This window comes from Corvus kubaryi, unplaced genomic scaffold (genome assembly GCF_017639235.1).
Source record: "Corvus kubaryi isolate FWS band 111438036 unplaced genomic scaffold, C.kubaryi_AGA036_p1.0 split3-131, whole genome shotgun sequence".
NCBI lineage: Eukaryota > Metazoa > Chordata > Aves > Passeriformes > Corvidae > Corvus > Corvus kubaryi.
This window is the reverse complement of record NW_024582083.1, coordinates 7,494,509-7,516,435: the sequence shown is the minus strand read 5'-3', so window position 1 is coordinate 7,516,435 and position 21,927 is coordinate 7,494,509. Positions and strand designations below refer to the sequence as shown.

General features: G+C 41.2%; 1 protein-coding gene across 1 annotated transcript; it reads left to right on the top strand.

Moving 5' to 3' along the window:
• Nucleotides 1-4: 4 nt before the first annotated feature.
• Nucleotides 5-13,615, top strand: CASP3 (caspase 3). The gene is made up of 7 exons (XM_042014891.1): nt 5-92; nt 5,754-5,846; nt 7,721-7,845; nt 8,340-8,468; nt 10,317-10,492; nt 11,008-11,125; nt 12,190-13,615. Exons 2-7 carry the CDS (start codon nt 5,770-5,772, stop codon nt 12,414-12,416), a joined length of 852 nt encoding a protein of 283 aa, XP_041870825.1. The 5' UTR covers nt 5-92; nt 5,754-5,769; the 3' UTR covers nt 12,417-13,615.
• Nucleotides 13,616-21,927: the final 8,312 nt, after the last annotated feature.

Below are 21,927 nucleotides of genomic sequence, written 5' to 3'. Positions count from 1 at the left end.
CCGGGCAGCGACGAGCTTTTTCCGCGCCGAGCAGCGCACAGCCAAGCGAGGTCGGAGCGCAGCGTCGGCGGGGCGAGCAGGCGGCGGAGCTGGTGGGTGGTGGCGGAGTCAGGATGCGAGTGCGCCGGGATGTGGGCGCCGCAGCGGCGGGGCCGAACAAAGCCGGGGGTGGGGTTGGACGAGGCTGTGGCTCTCTAGGTCCGCCTGGCCGGCCGCATCTCTCCCGGAGGATGTCGGCTGCGGGGAGCAGGAGGGGAGCCGCGTTTCGCCCAGGGCGGGCCCGGCTGAGAGCGCCTCTCCCCCGGCTGCCTTCGGGGCTCCCGGCCACGCAGGCCCGGCGCTCGGTCGGTCGGTGGTGCGGGCGGATGACCCGCGGGCCAGGCGGGAGGAAGCGCCCGCGGTGCCATCCCAGAGCCCGCCGCTACCCCCTGCCCGGGGGCAGAGCGCGGAGCCCCAGGTATTAGTCTTCCAGAAGCTTAAGGTAGCTAGTTTGGTCCCTTTCAGCCTGTTTTTGTGGAGAAGCTGCCGAAACGGGGGGAGGGGGGGGAAAGGCGCTTTAATTCTAAGCTGCTCTCTGGTATCCCCTCGGTAGACCATTAACTAACCGGAAACACGGGGTCAGAATCTGTATTCGGACCTTCCAAAACAAAGGGTGTTAAACCTCGTCTGTACCGACGAAAACCATGCTTGGGGTCCTGGCAGCCACTGTGACTAACTTCTGAGAGCATGTAAAAGGCGCTGCCCGAGGTGTATTGTGTCCTCTTTCTTTCCTGCTGGGCTGAGGGATAGAGCTGGCCATCTGTAGTCTTTTACCCTCTAACTCATAGTTCCCTCCTTTAGGTAGCTGCTTGTCAGGTGGTAGGTTTCAAACTAACACATCATGTCCTTAGTATTAAGGAACTAGATATGGCTGTTGCTTATAGCGGTGGTGGTGGGGTTAATAGGTACAGCTGAATTAATAAGCAAGGGTGCCATCTACACTCGGAGTAATTTCAGATGATTTTACAGCTTCATGCTGAGTACCTAAAAGTCTGTTTGCTTTTGGAAGATCAGAATGCTGACTCAGTGTCAGGGCTTTCCAACAACTACATCAAGACCAGAAGTAATGTGAAGAGCTGTCACATGTATGGGCCTGCTTCCCTCGGTGGTAGCAGTATTTAGTAGGGGGATAGTGTCGCACAGAAAATTTAATGGTATATTTAAAATGTTTTTTCGTATTGTCAGCTTCTATATTTTCCTTACATTATTAGTCAGATAATTATTGTTTAGCATTATACATTGTAGGGTGGAAAATTTTTAATTTGCATGTCTGCATTAGTATCATGTTATGTCGTGTATATGTTCATGTACAAAAAATACCTTCTTTGAATGCGTGACATTTTCTCTTGCAGTCATGTGAGATGGAATACTGCCCTTTTCTAATCTTGAAAGAGATGTTTTACAATACTGATGTCAGTTTTGAACATGTGTTTTAGTAGTGCTACAGTCTTTGCTTTGTAGCAGCAGATATATACTGAACATGTGTTGTCTTCTGTGGTTTGCATATTTCAGGATCCAGTTGGTAACTAAAGACTAGTTATTTGCTTTCTCCCCTGTCTGAGAAGCTTTGGTATTATTTTTATCACTATACCATTCGTTTCTCTTGTTGGTTGTCATTTCAAATAAATATTGCTTTAAAAAGGAACCTGGTGGTTCTTACGGCAGTGGTGACACATGATGCTGTGAACTTATTTTCATTAGGTCTAGGTAGAATAAGTGAATCCAGGCTGGAATGGAGTAAAATGTTGTTTTATTTATTTTCCTGTCAAAAGAAAAGCATTGGAACAACTGCATTTATGTAGGGGAAAAATATTTTTGCTCGTATTGGTGTACAGAGAGACATTGGTCATTTTCTGGTGGCTTGCAGAGCATAGCTTTGGGCCTTTTCAAGCCACTTTATTTCTTACTACTTAGTATATGTAAAGACCATTGTAGTACCATCTTTATATTTGTTGTCTCTCTTTTTTTTTTAATTGTATTTTTTCAGATAAAGTGTTATAAAATAAGCTTGCTAAAATCTGCAGAATATGTTTTGCTAGATTATAAAAATTATGTTGCTCTTTTCATGGACTTTTTTATATTTCCTTATAGTTGAAAGCTTGTCTTACCTAAGCTTTCAGAGAAAATAATATCAAAGAGCAGAATAAAAATTTTTAATACATTTTTAAAGCACTGTCGTGATTTCTTCCCCTCCGCACCTCCCCCCACCAGGATGAGATCATCCTCCACAGGGAAATGCATGGCATCACTGCATTACCTAAAGCCAGATGAGGCAATTCTTAGTAGCCTGTTAGAATCAGCACCATCCTCCGGAGAGCACTGCTGTTACCCTGACCGGTGCTTTAGAGCATAAAATACCCTGCTGGTTCAAACGCCCATTTGAGTGCCTAGCAACAAAAGAGAGATCTCTTTGTGGGTGTATTTTGTTCTTTAAAGTGCAGGTGACTTGGTGCCTGAGGGTGCTCAGGAATTGATGGATATTAAAAGTGAGTTACAGATTCTGTTCTGAAGATCAAGCATGCAAATTTCAAATAGTTAACGTGTTATAACCAGTTTTTCTAGACAATCCCTATTACTTCTGCAAAGTCTCTCAGACAAGATCCAATTGTGATGAAGTAGAGTGCAGTAAGCTCTAACACTTCATTAAACAATTGAAACTGTAGGCTGTGAACTAGGCCTGCAGAGGCCTTAGTAAGAAATATTTTTATGATATGGTATTACAAGTTGTGCTTTACATTTTTCAGGAAGAAAGTACTATAGTTTGTTGTAATTGCGGGTTTCTTCCAATTTCATTGTTTCTTTGGCGCTGGATCACGGACAGCGGTTTTAGAGCTTTACATTGTAAGGTTGCAGAAGGGTCAAGGAGATAAGTCTTAATTTAAGGTCGCTTAAATGTTGAAGATCTCTCTTAGTGTTTGCATCCTGCTTGAACATTTATGTTGTAAGAAGCGTTCAGTGCTCACAGCCAGTTGGGTCTGCAGTTTGCTTAGTTAAGTCTGCTGCTGTTCAGCAGTTTGGTTGGAGCACACCTGATGTGAACCCAAGACAGCCTAATGAGTCACTTACCCTCCCTCATGATTCCAGGGGCTCATCTGTTGGCCAGAGAGTGTTATCTTTCCCTGTACTTTGGCTGAGTCTTTCTCCAAGTAGCTGTTGGGAGCTGGCCACAGGTCATGTAGGCACATATTTACTAGTTTACACTCTCTCCTTCATGTACTTCAGCACTGGCGCTGCAGAACTTCATAGTGCCAAACAGCTGGGATAAACACCGGGGATTTTAGCAGAAGTTGATTTCTGTGCTGACACAGTTACACTGCTCTCAGTACACCTGCTAGCTGGTTTTGATAATAGAGTTGGCACATGATGCTGTGCTTTTTTTATATGGTGTGGCTGTTTATTACTGTTGTCAGACAAAGAACAAATGAAGGAAGTAAACCATTTCCCTGTCTCTCTTATTAATCCCAGCCACACTGAAGGGTTTGGGTTGTGCTCTTGCACAAAGTTCTTCTCCAGGAGCAAGAGCAGTATGAGTTGCATCAGAATGGTGGGTTGGTCTCCTTGGATGTTTTCCTACAAATTTTGCTCAGGCTGAGAGCTCAGGAAAGCTGAGAACCAAAGCCAAGGATGATTGCAGTAGGGATGGTTGAAAAAGTCAGAAACTCCTGGAAACTGGGCTGTGCTGGAGCAGGAGAACTTACAGCATTCTTGTCAATGAAAGCCATCCTTTCCAGTTCCTGGGGACCAGAAGCTCTGCTCTTCAGTTAGAGCTGGGTGCACACACCAGTTGTCACTGTAGACTAGACTTTTTGGCAATGCTAATGTTCCCTGCCATACAGCATAGGGTTGGATCACTGTCATGCCACAGGTCATAGGCATTTGAATTGCCCTTTGGAGCTGCTTGCCTTTTTCTTCCCATAGGGTACTTTTAATGAATTAGACTTTGAAGTTAGGGTGAATGAATCCAGATCAAGGTGCTAGGCAGTTGAGTTCAGCATTGTAGATTTAGTTCCTGCCACATTATACTGTCTTTAAAGTAAATTTCTAAAACATAATGATAGAATGTATTTTAAACGTTTTATTTCTAAAATACCAAGCTTATTTACTACTTTACGAAAATATATTTTCAGGAAATTTCCTGTTTGCTGCATTACATAATACAGTTGCAAGTGTGGAATAATTTGGTGAAGAAGAAGATTTAATTACATCAGTGCTCTGAAATAGTATTCAGAGTAACGTTGAAGATCTTTTGAAGTCACTAAAAATGTAATGTCTTCCTAGAAACAAGTTAAGAAAGAAGGTTATATATAACCAAATTAGTGCTTCTGATGCATCAGTAATCGTTGCCACGAAAATGGGTGTTTGTGTTATACTAACAAGAGTATAGATATGAAGTTGGGACTTAATATAATATCATGATGTAAGATGGCAAATATAGTTTGCCCTAAAGAACCTAAGCCTTGAATAAGAATCTTCATCATATCTGTCCAGCAAATCTTGCTACTTGCTCTGGTTACTTACACCTTCTTATTTACAATAAATGTATCTGCTAAAGTAAGTTTTTGCAAAATTCTTGCCTTGTAATGCCTTGTTTGTTTATTGAGGTCTCAGCACTTCTAAGTATTTATTACTTTGTCTTATCTGGCAATTTAAATTTGTGATGCATAATTGTTTTCTGAAACTTGAGTTTAAGGTAACTTTTGGTAGTATGTTCCATGATTATGCACTAAGTAACCATGGGGGAGGTTTGATGATTTTAAATTGATTTCTGATTTGGTACCCATTATAATTTATTGTCCTGTGCTCTCATAAAAGTAAATAACCCACAGCATAGGGTTCATTTCATCAACTGTTTAAAGTTACCTTATTGTGGTTTTATTTTACTACTATTGTATTTGCCTTCATATTACCGCAGGCCTGGCCCCTAGGGTATATCACCGTGTCCCGCAGCCATAGGGAGGAGGAGGAGAGAAGATCCAACAGGCAGGAATTGTGCAGCAAGATTGATTTATTTAATTATTTTACAAACCCTTTTATAGACTTTTTTCTTCACAGTCTAATTGGACAAAGGATCAGCCACCCCTTGGGGGTGATTGGCTAAAATCCTAAAACAGCCATTGTCAAAATATTTTCCTACTATACCATAAACAAGACTTTTCAAGGTTGCAAGTGGCTTGGTTGTTTACATAACTCTGCTACCTCTTCTGTGAGAGAGAAAAGTCTCTCATGGACTTAGAAAATAGCAAGAAAATCCTCGCTAGCAGCATTTTTGTATCTACACCTTCACATACACCAGTTGAAATGGGATGCAGTGATATTTTCATTTGAAATGGAATGTAGAGAAATGACTCATTTCTCAAACTACTATGATCCAATTTCTGATCTATGTTAGTCTTTGCACATATCTAATATCTTGTATTGCTTGATTTTGGTTCTCAATTTCTGATGCATGTGGGGACCTTGCAATATTTTAAAGATTATTATCAATTTTTATGTCTTATCTTGCTTTTTGTAGGTGTTTTCAATGATTTGGTCACAGGGATCTGCAGACTTTTTCCCAGAGTACTTTTAGAAAAACATTTCATGTTCTTCTTTCAAATATGAAATGTGTAGGGATTACTCAGAGATACCTTTTGGGGTTTTTTTGCCTACTAATGTATTAGGCTAAAGTTATTCTGTGAACTGTCATAATGCTTCTATTTTCTTGCGTTTTCAAGCTGATAATTGAAAGCAATGATGACAGACATAGGAGATGGACCACATCTGGGGGAAGATCTGGCAGATGCAAAATCTATTCCAGGTTTTAAAGGGTAAGTCAAGTGCTTTTGGTTTAAGTCTTCAATTTAAGTCTTGAGGAATCTTGGGCTGTAATGGAAGGTAAGAGCCATAAAAGAAATTATGCTCAATGGAAAAGTTTCAATTATCGTAAATTGTAATAATCATAAACAACTCTTAGAGTTGTACTGACTTTGAAAATATACAGTGTGGGACAGAGCAGGCTGCATGAATGTACAAGGAACTAAAAAGCAAAACACTTTAAGGTGCAGCTAGGCTTAGCTTAACAGTACTATCAAGTGCTTAGCTCTTCTCAAGAAGAGACATCTGTGTCTCACCCTAGGATAAATGTTCACATCTTTCTATGCAGTGCTCCTAGAGCTGACCTGAGCCTGTAGAAGACAGCTCAGCTGCTTGAGCTGACCTGCTGTAGAGCTGTGTGTGTGGAAGCAGGAGTGCAAGAGGAGCTTAGGGAGTGGAAGAGAGGAGACGCAGTCCTGCCAGCTAGTTGTTACACTGGTCTAGCACTGTCATCAGATTATGCTCTCTCTAGGAACTTAATTTGACTCTTTTTAATATTTCAATGAAAAATTAGGTTTTAAGAGCATTATGGACCTTTTATTTGTAAAATGTAGTATGATTGCAGGCCCCAGTGTTGTAACAACTTACACTGCACATGTGCTTAAGTGAGAAAATTCATACCAGCTTCAGCATCTGTGGACTGAGAAAATTGACAGCTGTTGCAGAGTCATGAGTGGTGGGGGGGGTTGTTGTGCTCATTAATTGGTGTGCAGATTTACAGCTGCATGTAGAGTCTTGGTCTTTTGTTGTGGATGGAATGGATGCACTTCACTTGTAAGAGAGAAGAAGTAGAAATAGGTTTATTGATATAAAACAGTGATTTAACAACCTTCAGTAGTAGGTACAGCAGTGGTTTAACAAGATTCCATGGCAAGGTACACTTGATTATTTACAGCATAGAGGACAGGGTCAGATAAAACTGTTGGGGAGACCCTCCTGTTGAGACCTTATGTTCAGAAAGGACAAAGGACTTTTAAACTCCTTCTCAGAGTGAAGTCTGGGTGCAGCTGGATTAAGACTTAGTCCTGGACTTGGTCAACGGTTTACGTCTAAAGGATTATATGTGCACAATCAATCCTTTTTATCACGTAGCTAAGATTTGCAGCTTTAACATGCTATCAATTACTTATCTAGAAGCTGTTGTGGTGAGGCATGTCTCAGCCTCAAGGAGAAACCTAGAGAGGTATCCCTTCTGGAGAGGAGATCCTGGTGGGTAGCCTGCTGCATGTGGAGTAAGATAAATGACTTACAGTCATACTTGCATATGAGCTGTATTTTGGGATGGTGCATGCTCAGCTAGTCCTTAGATGTTGGAGAAGACTTATGGCTCTTAGCTATTGTGTTAGCTATCTCCCCAAAGTCCAGCTTCATCCAGATATAGCCATCATGCTGGTGGCTATTGCTTAAGCAGAAAAGGAGCACACATCTGCCACATCTTTTTAGGTTTTGAATGTTTTCTTGTGAAAATTCAATGATAATGACTTTTGGTTAGAATTCAGAACAGATTTGCTTTCTCAGAGCTAACCTTTCCTCCAGGTACATAGATTTCAAAAGATGATAGTAAAAAAACCCAACTGAGTTTTTGTTGATACAGTAATTGGCATCCTTAAACTAAGTTTTCATATTCTCCTGTGCAGAAGCATTATAATTTTAAACACAGTTCTTCCTTGATTCTTTTAATTTTAAGCTTGTTCCAAGTTCCACAGAAGGTTACTACAAATGCAAACTTAGCACTTTCATTGGGCTTGCTAGAATAGCCTATTATTGTCATTATTTTGAAAAAAGAGATCAGAAATTAACACCTAAATTTTGTCTGGTTTCTATACAGAAAGAACCTACCTGCTAGCAAGTCTATGGACTCTGGAATTCTGCCAGACTACAGTTACAGAATGGATTATCCAGAGATGGGGGAATGTATAATAATAAACAATAAGAACTTCCACAGACATACTGGTACCGCTTTCAAGTTTTTGACTTTTTTCCTTAATTTAGATAAATTAGTGTGTTACTCTTGAAAATTAAATATGCAGACCAGTTTCGATTGCACTCTAAAATTAAGTCATGGGTGTGATTCATTTCAGTCCATTCTTCCAAATATCCATAGAGGGACCACATTAGGGTATAGCGGTGAGGAGGAGGAAAATTGATCAGCAGTACAAGTCTGTCTTACTTTTTAGTCATAATTTCTATTTTGTAAATGGAATTTTTCTTATGTCCTTAAATAGATAAGTAGATATAAAAATAAGATATAGATAAATCTACAATACAGGTGCAGAGGATGGGAGATGGTGTGCACATGTAACAGTGCAATGTTTTCTCTGTTAGAGTGAATCTGGAATAATGGAATATTTCAGATAGATACAGGTATAACCGAGAAGAGAATTTGGCTCAATCAGGCCATGCCATCTATATAATATAAAAAAATAACACATTTCCCTTATGTATAGGGATGCTACCTCGTTCGGGGACAGATGCAGATGCTGCAAGTGTCAGAGAAGTTTTTATGAAGCTGGGATATAAAATAAAGATAAACAATGATCTTTCATGTGGGGACATTTTTAAGCTGTTGAAAAATGGTAAGTTACTGCATGTTCAGTGTGTGCGTTAGGTCAACCATTGTTTCCAAATACATCTCTAGCCCTCACTTGTTTCTGGGTTCTTTTAGATGTTTCACACCTTCTGGTGATTTATTGCTAAGGATGACATGTACATCACAGTTTCTATGTTTATTCATCTTTGCTGTCTCTTCATGTTTTGTGTCATGACTGTTGTCTCCATATCCTTTCTCATCTTCTAAAGAAGGCTGGAAAAAAGGCTGAAACTTAAATGCAGACTGATTTGTATTCTGACCCTGGGATCACTGAAGCTCTGTGAGTTGCAAAGAAAACTGCTAGATTGGGTAGAGGGGTTCTGTGCTAAATGATTAGTGGTGTGGCCCAAAGAGGGGTTCTGATTGAGGGACCAGAACTGCAGGTGCATGGACTGAATTTTCTTTTGGTTAAACAACTCACATGTTGTTTATCTTGTGAAATAAAACACCCTTCTCTCAAGTGAGAGCTTTATACTACTGTGTTAGTCCTGCTTTGTTTGGACTTGGCTACATTTAGACCCTTACATTAAATGGTGCCTGGAGGTATCAGTAGCCCTGGAACACAGGCCATTCTAGTCAAGTCATGGAAGGTTCTCTGCCATGACTGTGACTCATGCTCACTAGTGCTCTTCCAGACTGTTCCAGGTCACACTCAGACAGTAAAAGTATTCCAGTGATTATTCCCAGCAGCAGTTAGCCTGCAGCAATTCTGGTCTTGGTTTTTGTGTTCGGTTTTTGTTGGGTTTTTTTGTTGGTTTGTTTGTTTTTTTTTTTTTTTTAATGAAAGTGTTTATGCCAGAAAGTGTTCCCAGGTATGGTTAATTTATTAGTATTGTTGCAGCTGGTCTGTTGACAGTAGCTGAAAATGTGACTCTTCTAAATGCAGTGCTTGTCCATAAATTGTAGAGATGCCTCAGTGTACATCACTTGAGTGAAGTTGAAACAGTTAATTTATTCCAGAACAGGAATTTAGTGGTTTGGTAAGCACTAAACAGTAAGACTTCAGATTTAGGGACTGTTTTCATTTTTCATCTACAAACTTTTACATCTTTCTGAGTTACCACTCATAGTTTCTTTTGGATCATTTTTTTTAAACCTTGTTTGTCTTTTCATAAATTTGAAAAAATCATCTTGGTCCTCAAGTACATTTCCCACAATGTCAGGCAACAAAAGACATTGGAGAATTTAAATTCTGTGCTATTTGTATACCACAAGATGGAGGGAAAAAAAAAGTATAGATCTACAAACACTTTATATCAAGCTTAAATAACTGTAAGTACAAAATCAAGAGGATTCAAAAATCTTTCCAGACCTCACTACAGGTAAAAAGTGAGCAAGAGAGAAGTGTACTGCTAGTACCTAGGTCCCTGCAGAAGCAGCAGCAACTGCCGTGCTACATTTAGTTCCCATATAATCCAAGTAGTCGAGGCATCCCCAAGTGGAAAGAGAGGTAGGACTTCTCCATTCTTTCCCAAAACTCAGGATGTTCCATCAGTCCAGTCCCAGATCACAAGACTGGCCATTATTGCATGAATGAGGTGTGTCATTCAGACTTTGAGACACTGTGGGAGTACCCTTTTTGTCTCCTTACAGTATTCCTGACCTAGCTGTGTGACCATGTCTTGCAATGGGTAGGGTTGGCCCTTAATTTGGGGTGTCCTGTGCCCAACCTCCTGAAGTAAAGTAGGCAGGGAGCTTCTGTTCAGAAGTGAAAACTGCAGGTTTCTAAACATGTGAATTAGTTCTTAAAGACTTCTGTGACATAGGAAGGATCACATGTTCAAAATTTTGAGGGAATATGGGAAGTTAAGATAATTCTCTTTTTGCTTTCAAGTTTCTGAAGAAGATCACAGCAAGCGAAGCAGTTTTGTTTGCGTGTTGCTAAGCCATGGCGACGAAGGATTGATCTATGGTACAGATGGGCCTCTTGAACTGAAAGCACTAACAAGCCTTTTCAGGGGTGACAGATGCAGAAGTTTAGCAGGAAAACCCAAGCTCTTCTTCATTCAGGTGATGTACAGCTGAACAATGATCATCAAATCAGCCAGATAGTTAAAAAAAAAAATACCATTTCCCACTAATTATTAGTGCAAAAAGTTAATCCTTTCTAAAGGATTTGAATGCAGTTGCTCTCAAAGTAACATTCTCTTCAGGTCTAAAGTGGCACCATTTTCCCTGTTAGGTAGGCAGTATTTATAATAGCTGATATTGCACTAATTCTATGTATTAAATGAAATCTTAGGCAATATTTAATGAGTTTCTGAGTGCACTTTTGAATTAATATCTGTCTTACCCAAGCTATGTAGCTGATTTAAATAAATGTTACTGCTTTTCTTCTGAGTCTGTCTAATGGAAATGTGACATATAAAGTCTTCTTATTTTTGCGGGTTTTTAATCATGACGTATGGTTTTTAATCATGATATATTATTATTTTTAAAACACAAAATATCAGTATTTTTATAAAGATCACTGCCTTTATTTTTTAATTTTAATATTATTTTCCATTCTTCCTTCCACCAAATAGGCTTGTAGAGGGACAGAATTAGATTCTGGTATCCAGACAGACAGTGGATCAGAAGAAGCAGTGTGTCAGAAAATACCTGTAGAAGCAGACTTCCTGTATGCCTATTCTACAGCTCCAGGTGAGAGACTGTCCATGTCCGCCTGCACTCACGCTACAAATTAAAGTTTGGAGTTGGACCTAGTCAGTGGGTGACTTCACTTGTATGGAATGTCCCTTTGGTCAGTTTGGGTCAGCTGTCCTAGCTGTGTCCCTTCACAGGATCTTGCCCCCTCCCAGCCCCTTGGCAGGGGGAATGTTGGAGAGGCAGCACTGCTCGGCAGTGGCCGAAGCACTTGGGTGTTACCAACACCTTTCCAGCTACCAATGCAAAGCACAGCACTGAGGGCTGCTGTGGGAAAATGCTCAGCCAGACCCAATACACTCTTTCATGAAAATATATATTTACTTCCCTCAGTCACATGTTTTACCTTGATTTGATTTCTTTTTGAGGTGGTTCTGAGGCTATTCTCAGTTCCTACAAAACCCCTACCAAACCCTGAGTATATCCTTCTCACTAGCAAACCCTCGAATGTTCATCTGCTGGAAATTTAGTTAATTGGAGTTGTGCAAATAATGTACAGCAAGACGAAAAGATATTCTCAGAGAACCAAACAATCAGATATGCAGAAGTGGATGATAAACACCATCATATTATTTGTCTATCCAACTGTATTTGCATTGCATCCTTAAGCAAAATTGGTAGTGGCAGTGCCCTTCATAAGTGCTTTACATTTCCACTTAGCAGAAGTAGGTTCAGTCTTTAATTCTGCACGTATTCCTGAAGCTAGTGACACTGAAACCCATTTTCCATCTGTACTGTCACCTCTCCTTTGTATTTGTGTACTCCATGAAAAATAGTTATTAATGACTACGCTTGCTGCAGCAGAAGGTAGTTTTCCTGCCTTTTGATTTTCTTCATACTTAAGGTTTTCTTAGGTTATAGAAGATGATGGGATTAGAAAAAAATTTTGAGTTGGAATTTGTGGAGATTATAAAATCTAAATCTTGCTGGTTGGTGGTTTTGAGTTTTTATTTTAAAACACTGATTACTATTGGAAACAATGCAATGTTCCCCTAATTGCTGATCTGTCCTGTATCAAAGGCTGCTCCATCTGATCACTTTGACGTTGCTCTCTTCCACAGGCTATTACTCCTGGAGGAATTCAGCTGAAGGCTCTTGGTTTATTCAGTCACTGTGTAAAATGCTGAAGGAACACGCAAGGAAACTTGAACTCATGCAGATTTTAACTCGTGTAAATCGCAGAGTGGCAGAGTATGAGTCCTGTTCAACTCGACAAGATTTTAATGCAAAGAAACAGATTCCATGTATTGTCTCTATGCTCACCAAAGAATTTTATTTCCCTTCCTAAAATAATTTTTCAGTTCATGTTTTTATCTGCATTTTATATGCAATATTAGTACAAAATACGACTTTTCGATCTGAGTAACTGTTCACTACTGTGTGTGGCAGAATCAAGTGTCTCAAAGTTAGATATATGTCTGTTGTTAGAAGTAAAACATAGTATGGCTGTGTTAGAAATGCAAACCTGAGTAGCTGAAGCAGATTTGAAAGTAGTGCTCTGAGTATCACAAAAAATGAGGAAGGGGAGACTAAAGAAAGATCAGATAATTTACTGGAGCTTTTTGGTGCTACATTTTACTTTGCTGAAGGGGCTGAGAAAAGAAACAGTTCTTGTAAATAGTTTGGTTTCATATCTTACAAAGAAGATTCAGAATGTCAGTGATGGTAATATGATAGTAGTGTCATCATACATTTCTTAACTCAATTTCTTGAAGTTTAGGTTATAAGTTAACCTAACTATTTTTACGCTTTCGGGCATAAACTGTGGAAAACAGCCATTTCATATTTTTGCATACAATTACAAAGCATGTTTAGAGAACGGTCAGTTTTTCCTGATAATTCCTGATAATTTAATAACTTTGTGTGTGGAATATTAGATAAAGTATTTATATCAACATGGTAGCTGTTTCAAAATAAATTTTGTACTCTGACCTTGAAGCTGAGTGCCCAAGGGACCAGTCTTCCAAAATGTCTTTTTCTGCAGCTCCCTGAGGGTGGAGCTCTTGGGGCATATCTGGGACTATAAGAACCAGTGCAAAAGGAAGTCTGCATTCTGAACAGTGTGCTTTCCTCTTTTTGGCCTTAAATAAGAGTGGCTTTGCTCTGTGCGTACCACGTGTAATCTGTATGAAAACCTAGATTTGTGGTACTGGAGAAATTTCACTTCATAACTCTTAATTTCCATTGAGTTAATTACAAACTTCAGCTAAAATATGTTAACAAATAGTAAATTGGTATCTCTTGACTCTGAATTTTGTGAAACAGACTTTTACAAAAATTGCAAAACATTTTTGCTGATATTTCAGCTTGTAGCAGTCTTTTTAAGATCAGTGGAAGACAGAATATGAAATTACTATAGGATGCTTGCAAAACAAGACTTGAAACTCTTTTTAAATTGTGTAGCAAAAACAGTGTTGGCATTGATGTTCACTTCCAGAGGCATTTGGTACTTGGTTTTTTTAATTAAATACTGTTTCCTAAATTGTATCATGCTTTTCAATGTGTGTCATTTGTTCAGGATCTGATAGCTTTTGCAGATTAATTTTAACTTTAATTATATCCTTTTTTCCTCAAATTACTCTTGTTCTTTTTCTCCCCCATCTGCCTTACCACCTGAAGTTGAAAAGAAGCCACCTTAAAGCATTGTATGCCATTGTACAGCCAGGTAGTAAAGTAGTGATTGAGACCTGGGAAATGCAGGTTCAAAAGGGATGCAGAGGAGGCAGTTTTAAACATTGTAGATGAGTTCCCTGATGACTGCCTGCTGGATAGGAGCAATCCTGTTTCTCTCTTGTGTAAATGTTCTGTGAGAAAGAGTTGGTCTATTTTAACTCATTGAAGTTTCAGTTCTGGGCAGATTATTGCCCATGCTTCTGTTGAAAAATTAAATAGGCCCCTTCTTCATGTAGATGGTGAATTACAACAAGCATTTGCAAGGTTGTATGTTGTAAATGACTGATAGGACTTGTCTTAATCTGCTTCAAAGTAATGGGGCATAGGGATGTTCTTTGAGTTCTTAGTTATTTTGCTATGAAAAACTCATGTCACAGAGTTTGCTCTTCTCTTAGGTTTAGTAAGTTCTGGTCTTGATTCGTCTTAGCCCTTTAAAGGAAAATTATTGTACAGCTTTTCCAATGGTCTTTAAAATAGAGCAAAACAAAACCAAAGCTGGGCTACAATGAGTAGCGAGTTGGAGGAATGAGGCCTGCAGCATGAGACACCCTGTGGCATATGTGGGAAGGGGATTTCTCAAGGTATGCCATGAGATATATGCTGGAGGGATTACAGTGGGCATGATGGCCCAGTGATGGGTTATCATTAATCTTACCTTAACTCTGCAATTGGCCAGATAGAAGAGGGAGTGATGCTTGTTCCACCCCTGGGTGTGACCCACAGCCTTTGTAGTCTCTCTCTCTGTAACTCTCCATATCCCTCTTTTATATATAAAGTGGCTGCCCCACCCCACTGTTCATGATAACAGTACCAGGATTCTTGACTACAGTCTCACATTCACTTCTCCCAAAAGTATTTGAAATCCTTCATGGCAGAGGATGAGAATGTGACCATCATGCAGACAAGTTGATGGGCTTGTTCCTCTCTCCTCCCTAAAGCAGGGACATCTCTGGTAAGATTTCTACCTGCACCAGAGCATACCTGGGAACATTTGTACATAGTGCTGTACTCTCAGATTATGTAGGTCTAGTGCATTTATCACTGGCAATCTGAAAAGAATCTGTTACATTGCCTGTTGCTCCAATAAACTGCACTATTTGTTATTGTGTGGTCATGAATGAGACCAGACATAGAGTGTAACCCATGTTGTGCATCTGAGACCTCACTGAATGCAGCCAGACTTACAGTGCTGAATAGGTTATAATCAGAAAATAAACCTAGCCGCATCCAGCCCCTCTGATCTCTGAGGACTAGTTGGAAAGCAAGGGAGTTTATTTTCTGCTGAATTTCTATACTCTAAGCACCAATCATTTAGTAGAGGTAGGGCTTAGGAAATGAGGTATTCCCATCAAGTCCTTTCAGGACAAGAGCTGCATTTTACTCCAAGTCAGTAGATTCCTTCAAGGCAGCATCTAGATACTTCTAACTGAAGGATGGTCTTCCAGTCTGTAGGACGTGCCTGTAGAGACAGAGCCTGTCGGAGAAGGCAGAGGGAGAGGTGGTAACATCCTTTTTTCTTGTGTCTTATTTGTATCTGTCCTATTTTTCTCATGTCTTTCCTAAACACTTACTCTATTTGTAATAATCTTCCATCCCACTGCCTCGCCTCTTAACCAAGTTCAACCTTTTGACTGGATCACATTTTCCTAATTATCCATGAGCTCCCTAGCTCACCAGACCTCCTTGCCAAACCAAGTCAGGTGCAAGGCTGGGTGAAAACACTTTCATGAAAGTGAATATGCTACCCTGGTGGGAACAGTTCTTCGCTTCCACAAGAGAGGCCTTCATGCCAAGTGTGGCTGCAGTTTCCAAGCTGAGCTAGAAAGCAAACACCTGTTTTCACCTGAAGATCTGTTACTACCTGGATCATCACGTAAATCGTGTCCAGAAGGCTTTTAAGAAGTCTGACATTAGTATTTTGCTGACTTGAAAAGCCAACAGAATCACAAACTTTTCAAAAATCAGTTATGAAGTTAAAAAGATAGCACATGAGATACCTAACAACTTTTATTGTTTTCTAGTAAAACTAAAAAAAAAAAAAAAAAAAAAAAAAAAAAAAAAAAACCAAAAAAAAAAACACCAACCAAACCAATAAAACTAAAACCAATTTCTTTTTTCTTTTTTGAATAAACACATTTAATGTTAAGCAATGGAAGGAGGAAGAAAGTAAGAGAGGCTGAAACTAGGGAGGCAACTCATGCTGTCTGTTTTACAGCAGGTCAAATACTCCCTTCTGGCTAAGCAAATCCTTATTTTGAATGCCATCAGTCTGCCTTCTTCCCATAACAACCTCTGAGAGTATCTACTAAACCAAGTACTACGTCTCTTTCTATACATGATACATTGCTCTTAGAAGTTCATATGGTTTCTCCTTAAACTTTAAACCAGATTAGTATACATTCACTGGATTACTATACAGCCACATGCAATTTATATTTTTAACTATGGATCAATTTTTTTTTTTTTTTTGCTAAAGCTAGGCAGTATGTGTATGAAATCACATCTAGTGATTAGAAATATTAGCAGTATGAATAATAACAGCTAAATTAAGACTTGTTACCCCATATTCTGTAAGGAATGTTATTCATTACCAGGAAAAACTACCTTTCAGCTGTATATTGCCTCCTGCTCTTGATTGCAGACAGTGGAGCAATCACAGCCGGTCTGGCTTTTTAAGGGACCAGGGTCAGAGGTATACTACTGCTTCATCACCAGCGGGTGTCGCTGCAGATAGCACAATAATCTCCAAAACTCACATTAATGAGTCATTCAAAATGAAATCCAAACACCTGCTGAATGAAGCAACCCTTTCACAGCTGTCAGCGGTTGTTTGCTGTCTGTCAGCTCGTGTGTTTATTACATCCTGGGACTTGCATCCCAAAGTATGCGAGAACATCACATTGCTGCTTCCCAAGAAAGCCACCCTGTCTTATTGCATGTCAGAGTAAACCAGAATCAGCTGATTTTGAGGCAAAAAGGGTTGTTTTTGCTGCCCTAGACCTACACAGAGAATACTTCCAACTATGGAGCACGTTCCCCTGCAGATCCCTGTCATGCCACTAATAATCCTGTAATGTTTAATAAAAAAAAATCCACAGCACCCCCCAAAACAGGTTTTTGTCTTCAAACAAATGACTGGTGCAATAGCTTGCTTTGCCTGCATCATGACAGTCAATTAGTGGAAACAGAGAGAAGAAAGCCTTGTAAGCTCCTAATTTTAATGTTGTCTTAAAATCAGATTCTGAAGTTCAGATTTTCCTGGATAATCACAAACCAAAAAAATAGGACCTGGCTTTTCCAAACAAATGAAACAATGTTCTTTTCTTCCTAGAGATCAAGATGTTCTGTCATGAAGACTGTTGCATAATTAGAGTGCCTCAAAAGAAAACAAGATGCACAGTAGTCATTTCCCAAAAGTGATTTTGCCCATAATGCCAAAGGACTGGTGGTGGTGCTCTGCCTTTGCCTGCTGAGCACAAGACCAGAATATTTCTGTCTAGTTGAACATGGTGAGCTTTACAGGTTCTTACCTAATGAAATTCCGTAGGATGGGGTGTGTAGAAGACCAACCTAGATGACCTAATAGGTTCTCCTGCCTTCAAATTGTATACAGAAAGGTACCATGCAAATCCATCTTGTTACCTCTGAAAGATGGACCAGTAACAGGTTTTCCAGAATATGCATAAAGCAGTAGTAATATTATCTGAGTGGTTTGAGAGTATCTGATGCAAAGATGTACCAACCACAGTACTCCATGACCATTAAAAAATGTTGGTTCTACTTATTTAACCACAAAACCTTTAGAAAGAGTAGTGGAAACAACCATCACTGGGCAATTTACAATCATCTGCATAAAAACATGATTAATAGTAAACACCAACAGGGTGATTTAAATTTGCAAGATCCTTCTCAACAGAGACAAGCATTTCCTCTTTCTGTTTACTTCTGATACTGAACACAGAACATTTTGTGTTCCCTTATTCCATTCAGCTAAAAGCCACTTCCTCAAATGCACAGCCCATACCTCTCCTGCATGATGCAATGCAAAAAGGCTGGTTGAAGGCAGGAGTAACCTTCTCTGCATAGAATGCTTCTCCTGCTGAGCCTCTTCACTCTTCTTTGCCTCCTCATCCTCAGCTGGCTCCCCATGCTCAGCACACTCCCATGTCACCTTGGCTGAGGCTATGAGATTTCTGGATGAGGGATGACCTTTAGGTGATGAGGATGCTGCTGCTGCAGGAGGTTCTGAGCCTGGACATGCACTTGGAAGACTGTGGCTTCCCTGCCTGACATCTGGTCCCATTGCCCACACTGCTGGTAAGAGTGGTGACCCCACAGGTGTAGCTTTCTTCATTCAGCCTGCCTGTTATTAAGACCTCAGGAAGCCAATAAATAACCCCAAGTGGTCTTTGATCTCTCTGCCCTTCAGGCTTGACATTTAAAGCCAAGTCCATAATTCTTGGTTTTCTTTCCCAATATGGGAATAAGAATGCATGCACTATTATGGTGAAATTGTCTCCTGAGATCTATGGAAGATGGGAGAAGCATCAGAAGAAGGATCCAGCTTTACCGAGTCTCCAGCAGCACGACAGGAGCTCTGCTTTATGTTTGGTAGCTTCTGCTTGCTGAGGTGCTGCTGAGTGAAAGCACAGACTCACAGAATGCTTTGGGTTGGAAGAGACCTTAGAGATCACCTAGTTTCAACACCACCTGCCACAGGCATGGACAACTTCCACCAGACTACATTGCTCAAAGCCCCATCCAACCTGGCCTTAAACTTCCAGGGATGGTGCATCCATAGTGTCTCTGGGCAGTAGAGAATTTCTTCCTATTATCTAATCTAAACCTACCCTCTGTCAGTTTGAAGCTATTTCCCCTTGTCCTAACACTACATGCCCTTGTAAAAAGTCCCTCTCCTGCTTTTTTAGAACAGCTCAGGTATTAAATGGCTGCCATAACGTCATGCTAGACCCTTCCCTCTACCACAGTGACCAACCCACATCCAAAGGCAAAATGAAAACCAGATTCTTCCACCCCTTTCACTAGTTCCCATATTTTATGCCTGCATGTGATGTATAAGCCTCCCTGGCCAGCACTCTGCTCTAGTGGGGCTTCCTTGCAGACCACGTCTAAGGGCTCGGTGGCCAGCAGGACTCCAGATTTCTGTAGGGTGACGCTCACTTTTCTAAGTAAGTCACAAAAGAAGAGTGGGGGTTTGGGTCATACTGAAATCAGTTCAAAAACAACAGGTGGCTTAGCTGCCCAAAGTGACCTGGCTCTGTGATGGTGACAGAAAAACAGCTTGAGCATCAGGGAGGGACAGCAGCAGGGCAAGCAATAGCATCTGTGTCTCCAGTCACCAGCTGGGTGCTGCAAGGGCTGCATCCCCTCAGGATCAGACACAGGCTGGGTGAGCTGGGGAGACCCTGCTGGGGGTATGGAATGCAGGCTTTACCTGCTGGGCCACATCAACACAGGCACATTTTGATCAGCTTTTTCCAAGGGTACCACTGTGGGAGGCAGGGGGGAGGGCAGGGGAAGCAAGAAGGGAAGCAGTGAGGTGGGAGACCTGAGCAGGAGGTGAGAAGGTAGCACCTCTGACCACGGCCTTGAACTACTGACCAGCAGCTCTGGAAACCTCTGGGAGAGAGGAGGCTTTGCAGCAGTGCATCAGCTATGCTAGGTCTTTCAACTTGGATGTTAACCTCAGGAATGTAATCAGAGAGCTGATTATAAATAGTTTGTGCAGTTGTTGATGAGATTAAAATGTGCTGCCACAGGCGGTTGGAAGCAAAGGGTTACTGCAGTGTCTGCTCAAGATGCTGTACCTCCGTCATCTATGGCTGCACAGCAAGTCTGAAAAGGGGAAGTGCTAAAGAAATACTCAAAAAATGGTCCCAGGGAGAGGGAGAAAGAGGAAGCAGCTTGGCTTACAGAACTGGGGGTGAGGGACAAGGGGGAAGAGGCCAAGGAGCAGAGAAAATTAAGAAGGAGGGAGGACAGTCACTGCGAGAGATCCCAGGCACGGGTTGGGCTTACCTTAGAGCTAAAACATAACAATAACCTGCAATAAAAAAGACTAAACCAACAAAACCTGAAAGCAAGGGCATGCCCTAAATATCATAAGTAAAAACCTCCAGGTAAACCAATGCTAATTGTGTTCAGGTGGCAGCATTTAATGGTGCATGGCAGAAACAGAGGGAAAAGAAGATAGGGAAGAAGTGAAAGCTGTGGCTGACCCAGCAGCTTGAGGCACCTGCTCTAGCTGAGAGTCGTGCCTAGCATTGTGAGACGGGTACAAAACGTACCGAGGACCAGCTGGTTCTATCAGCCATGAGTTTAAGCAGTAGTTGCTGCCAGACCTGTGCTGCCTCAGAGAGTTGAGGAAAGCTCCAGGAAAGCTCCCTGGCAAGGCCCAAACTTTAGAACCTCAAAGACTTTGGGGTCATTAACCCTGAAGGTGTTCAAGAAAAGATTAGACGTGGTGCTTAGTGCTATGGTCTAGTTGACAAGATGTTAATCAGCCAAGAATTGGACTTGATGATCTTTAAAGTCTGTTCCAACCTAAATGATTCTGTGATTCTGTGACTTCACAAGCAAAGGAAACAGCAGGTAGCACCAGTGGGGCAGAAAAGGAGGCAAGGAAATGATGCCGTGCAGTGTAGAAAGAGACCTGCTGTTTTTCTGAAGTTAGTATAGAAGCATTTTAAGGAGTAATTGGAGAGATGCCCGGAGCTGTGCAGGATTCTGCTCTAGAGCATCATACAAATGGGGGTGTCAGCTGGGAAGAAAGTGGAGGAGCACTTGCTGGGCAGTGGGGCAAGGATGGCTTTGGTGGGCATGGGGTCCAGGAAAAGTCTTGAAAACAGACAAGCAGGCTATATCAAAAAACGTTGTTTGGAAGAGAACAGTGAAGCAGCAGAGGGGTGCAAGAGGAACAGCGCGATGACCAGCAGTGGGCTGGGAAAACCACCAGTACGGCCACCTCCAGGAAGCTGTCCGTGGGAAAACCACCTGCGGGAGGTCCAGCAAAGCTCTGGCGGCAGCCGAGCTGCGGAGCTCTCGAGCAGGAGTTGTAGCTGTGAGGATGCCCTGCAAACGCCGAGTCACGGATCCTCTGCAGCCAAGCGTGTAGGTAAGGTGAGCTCTGCTGGGGTCTATCACAGGCTACTTCCACGTTTGGAAAGGTGCTGAGGGCTCCCCATGCTGTTTCCCTGTCAGCTCACAGTGCAGGCACACTGGTAGAGAGAGAGAGATTATTCAGGACAGACTGACCTGGAAGCTCCAGATTTCACTCTGTCCTGCCTCTGAGTTCAACCTGGTTTTCAGCTTGACAGGATAATGGATTAGCAGCACAGAGGATGGAATGGAGTTTGTGTCTGTGAATGAAGAAAGCCCTGAGGAGAGGTGAGTCAGGACAAAAGGAGGAGATAAGTATGGAGTGTTCCTCATTCTCTGCTGAAAGTTGGAGTACTTGGGAGAAAAACTGTTCGTCTCTGAAATTCATAGATGGGAGAATTTTGCTGAGAGAAGCAGAAAAAGAAGTGTTGTAAAGGATTAAAAAGACTGCTCTAAGAGATGCTAAAAAGCACATTACTTTCTCCCCCTTACTTCAAAACAAAATAGTAGTATCAGGCTTGTCTTAGTGACTGAAACACACTGCAGCTGAAGGCTGTCTTATTACCAACACCTGAGTGCATGCGCAAGTGACAGCAGCAACATTCACAGGTGTCAAGCTCTACAAACCCATTTAAATCAATACAATATTCCCATTGATACAGTCTTCCCAAATTTTGGCTGAAGCTGTGTCCCTATGGCTGGATTTCAGCGTCCCCTGGTGTGAATTTTTAGAACTTGGTGTTACCTGGTTGTAACACTATGGAAGGCAGAACAAAAAGCACTCCATAATCTAAAGGGATAATACCTTGGATATGTTTCTTACCCAAGGCCTAAACAGAGTGAGAAAGCAAGCACTCTTTACTGACATAAGATATAGCAATAGAACCCAAACCCTATGAAAAGGGAAACTTCAGTTGTCAAATTTCCTGTGGCTTTATGCTTCCTGTTTATGTTCATTTCATGCCACACATATGAAGGGGTGAGGTCTCATCAGGGCTTTTTGGGTG

What these genes read in the sequence shown, in the direction of transcription:
- CASP3 (XM_042014891.1), top strand. Translation starts at nt 5,770, where the DNA reads ATGATGACAGACATAGGAGATGGACCACATCTGGGGGAAGATCTGGCA. An exon ending in GAACTTCCACAGACATACTG is followed by an intron (nt 7,846 to 8,339) that starts GTACCGCTTTCA and finishes CCTTATGTATAG; the next exon opens with GGATGCTACCTCGTTCGGGG. An exon ending in TGCCTATTCTACAGCTCCAG is followed by an intron (nt 11,126 to 12,189) that starts GTGAGAGACTGT and finishes TCTCTTCCACAG; the next exon opens with GCTATTACTCCTGGAGGAAT.